Raw genomic sequence first — 3,324 nt, 5'->3', positions numbered from 1 at the left:
TGATATTATACATGTTTCAATGCTATTCTCCCAAATCTCCCCACCCTCTCCCTCTCCCACAGAGTCCATAAGACTGTTCTATACATCGGTGTCTCTTTTGCTGTCTCGTACACAGGGTTATTGTTACCATCTTTCTAAATTCCATATATATGCGTTAGTATACTGTATTGGTGTTTTTCCTCCTGGCTTACTTCACTCTGTATAAAAGGCTCCAGTTTCATCCACCTCATTAGAACTGATTCAAATGTATTCTTTTTAATGGCTGAGTAATACTCCATTGTGTATATGTACCATAGCTTTCTTATCCATTCATCTGCTGATGGACATCTAGGTTGCTTCCGTGTCCTGGCTATTATAAACAGTGCTGTGATGAACATTGGGGTACATGTGTCTCTTTCCCTTCTGGTTTCCTCAGTGTGTATGCCCAGCAGTGGGATTGCTGGGTCGTATGGCAGTTCTATTTCCAGTTTTTAAAGGAATCTCCACACTGTTCTCCATAGTGGCTGTACTAGTTTGCATTCCCACCAACAGTGTAAGAGAGTTCCCTTTTCTCCACACCCTCTCCAGCATTTATTGCTTGTAGACTTATGGATTGCAGCCATTCTGACTGGCGTGAAATGGTACCTCATAGTGGTTTTGATTTGCATTTCTCTGATAATGAGTGATGTTGAGCATCTTTTCATGTGTTTGTTAGCCATCTGTATGTCTTCTTTGGAGAAATGTCTATTTAGCTCTTTGGCCCATTTTTTGATTGGGTCATTTATTTTTCTGGAGTTGAGCTGTAGGAGTTGCTTGTATATTTTTGAGATTAGTTGTTTGTCCGTTGCTTCATTTGCTATTATTTTCTCCCGTTCTGAAGCCTGCCTTTTCACCTTGCTAATAGTTTCTTTAGTTGTGCAGAAGCTTTTAAGTTTAATTAGGTCCCATTTTTAAAGTATGAGTTTAGAAAATATGTCTCAGAGGAAGTGACAAAGTGTAAGAGAATATGGAAACACCATACAAGAAATCCCCAAAGGAAACAGTGGGGTAAGATTTAGAAAACAGAATGGAATTCACTGGGCTTTCCCAGGTGGTGCTAGTGGTAAAGAATCCACCTGCCAAGGCAGGAGACACAAGAGATGTGGGTTTGATCCCCAGGTCAGGAAAATGGTAATCCACTTCAGTAGTCTTGCCTGGAAAGTTTCATGGACAAGAGGAGCCTGGCGGGCTATAGTCCCTGGGGTCGGGCTGTGACTGAGTGACTGAGCATACACGGAACTCATCTGTGTAGAAAACAACGGAAGAACTAAGACGACTTTACAACGAGCTCACGTTTTCTGTGTCTTGGGCACAGTTGGTATTCTTATGTTCAGAGTCTACAAGCAATACACTCTGAAGAGGGTGTGGAGAGAAGGGAATGCTCCTACATTGTTGGTAGGAATGTAAATTGATACAGCCACTATGGAGAACAGTGTGGAGTGCTTAAAAAAATAAGAATAGAGTTATCATGTGACTCCATAATCCTACTCCTGAGAAAATTTCTACCTAAAAAATAAATATATAAACAACTTTTTAAAATGAGTTGATTTCTCCATTTGAAAAAATCAGGAACAACATTTGAAAAACCACTAATGTGTTTTAGAAGTTAAGTTCTTATAAAACACTTTCTAAAAACTACTTTCTAAACGGAAGCAATAACGTGTTAGAACATATAATGAAAACAAATTCCCATGCACAAATCTTTATAACCTTTTCATTAATTTTTTGCTATAAACACAAATGTAAGTGCTTACAGTTTTTTGAAACCCCAAAATAGTAGTAATAAAATTTTGTGTGAACTCTATTTTTTTTTTTTTTTAGTATATTAGGAAACTTGCTCCTTGGAAGGAAAGCTATGACAAATCTAGACAGCATATTAAAAAGCAGAGACATCATTTTGCCAATGCCAACAAAGGTCTGTATAGTCAAAGCTGTGATTTTTCCAGTAGTCGTATGCGGATGTGAGAGTTGGACCATGAAGAAAGCCATGCACCAAAGAATTGATGCCTTCAAATTGTGACGCTGGAGAAGACTCTTGAGAGTCCCTTGGACAGCAAGAAGATCAAATCAATCAATTCTAAAGGAGATCAGTCCTGGATATTCATTGGAAGGACTGATGCTAAAGCTGAAGCTCCAATACTTTGGCCACCTGAAGTGAAGAGCTAACTCATTGAGAAAGACCCTGATGCTGGGAAAGGTTGAAGGCAAAGGAAGAAGAGGGTAGCAGAGGAATAAGACAGTTAGATAGCATTACCAACTCAATGCACAAGAATTTGAGCAAACTCTGGGAGGTAGTGAAGGATAGGGAAGCCTGGCATGCTGCAGTCCATGGGGTTGCAAAGAGTATGACATGACTTAGCAACTGAACAACAACGTTTCCAAATGAGAAAAACTCATTAGGCTATACATATCTGCCAACCCCTTATTAATATGGACTTTAAAATATTCCAAATTGAGGACAGACGCCTTTTATACATCCCTGGTAACATTCCTTCTTACTTAGCACTTAGATCCAAAGACTATGCAGTCTAAACAAAAAGATCCTTGAGCTAAAGAATTTAAGGGCTCTTTAATGCTATTCAACAAAAAAAGATTGTTTTTCAAGCCTAGCATGTAGGTCTCCACTATCAAAGCCATTGATTTGATCAGTTATTATCAAAATTTAGGTCCAATCTCTCAATAGGAGGGATGAGTAGACCTACTTTTTTTCTAGAATGTTCTTACTGGAATAACACTCACCTATGCACGTCACTCCAGGATCATTAAACTGTCTCTTCCCATTGCTTGATTTATATCCAGATTTACAGGTGCAGAAGTAGCTTCCCACAGTGTTCGTGCAGGTGGCTTTCGAAGGGCAGGCCCGGGTATCCATGCATTCATTCACATCTGTGACTAAGGATCCATCAAACGTCAAACGAGTGAGTTCAGTCCATGTCACTATCCTATCAGGCAGGTGTTCAGTCCACTACAGAGTGTTCCTTAGGTTCAGCACTTGGTTTACCATTCTCTTACCCACCAGTTAATGAAAGCACTCCAGGTCCTGGTTCCACAGAGCTTATATTTTAATGAGGGGGCAAGGGAATCCCATATGGAAAGGATTGCAAATAGATGTAAGAAGCCACATTGAGGGCAAAAGGAGAAGGTGACAGAGAAGGGGGTGACAGAGAATGAGATGGTTGGATGACATCACCAACTCAGTGGACATGCTGCTGCTGCTAAGTCACTTCAGTCGTATCCGACTCTGTGCGATCCCATAGACAGCAGCCCACCAGGCTCCCCTGTCCCTGGGATTCTCCAGGCAAGCTG

The 3,324-nt window shown here is 40.4% G+C and overlaps 1 protein-coding gene across 1 annotated transcript in view; it reads right to left on the bottom strand.

Annotated features, from left to right (window-relative positions):
• The window catches only part of LOC104979743 (EGF-like module-containing mucin-like hormone receptor-like 3), a 42,081-nt gene that overhangs the window by 33,352 nt on the left and 5,405 nt on the right, over positions 1–3,324 (bottom strand). Inside the window, exon 3 of the mRNA XM_010828255.1 lies at positions 2,758–2,910. Within this exon, the coding sequence (XP_010826557.1) occupies positions 2,758–2,910 (153 nt within the window). The remainder of the gene's footprint in view (positions 1–2,757; positions 2,911–3,324) is intronic.

Source organism: Bison bison, unplaced genomic scaffold, assembly GCF_000754665.1.
Source record: "Bison bison bison isolate TAMUID 2011002044 unplaced genomic scaffold, Bison_UMD1.0 scf7180017864492, whole genome shotgun sequence".
Lineage (NCBI taxonomy): Eukaryota > Metazoa > Chordata > Mammalia > Artiodactyla > Bovidae > Bison > Bison bison.
The sequence above is the reverse complement of the archived record's forward strand: the minus strand, read 5'-3'. Positions and strand labels throughout refer to the sequence as shown.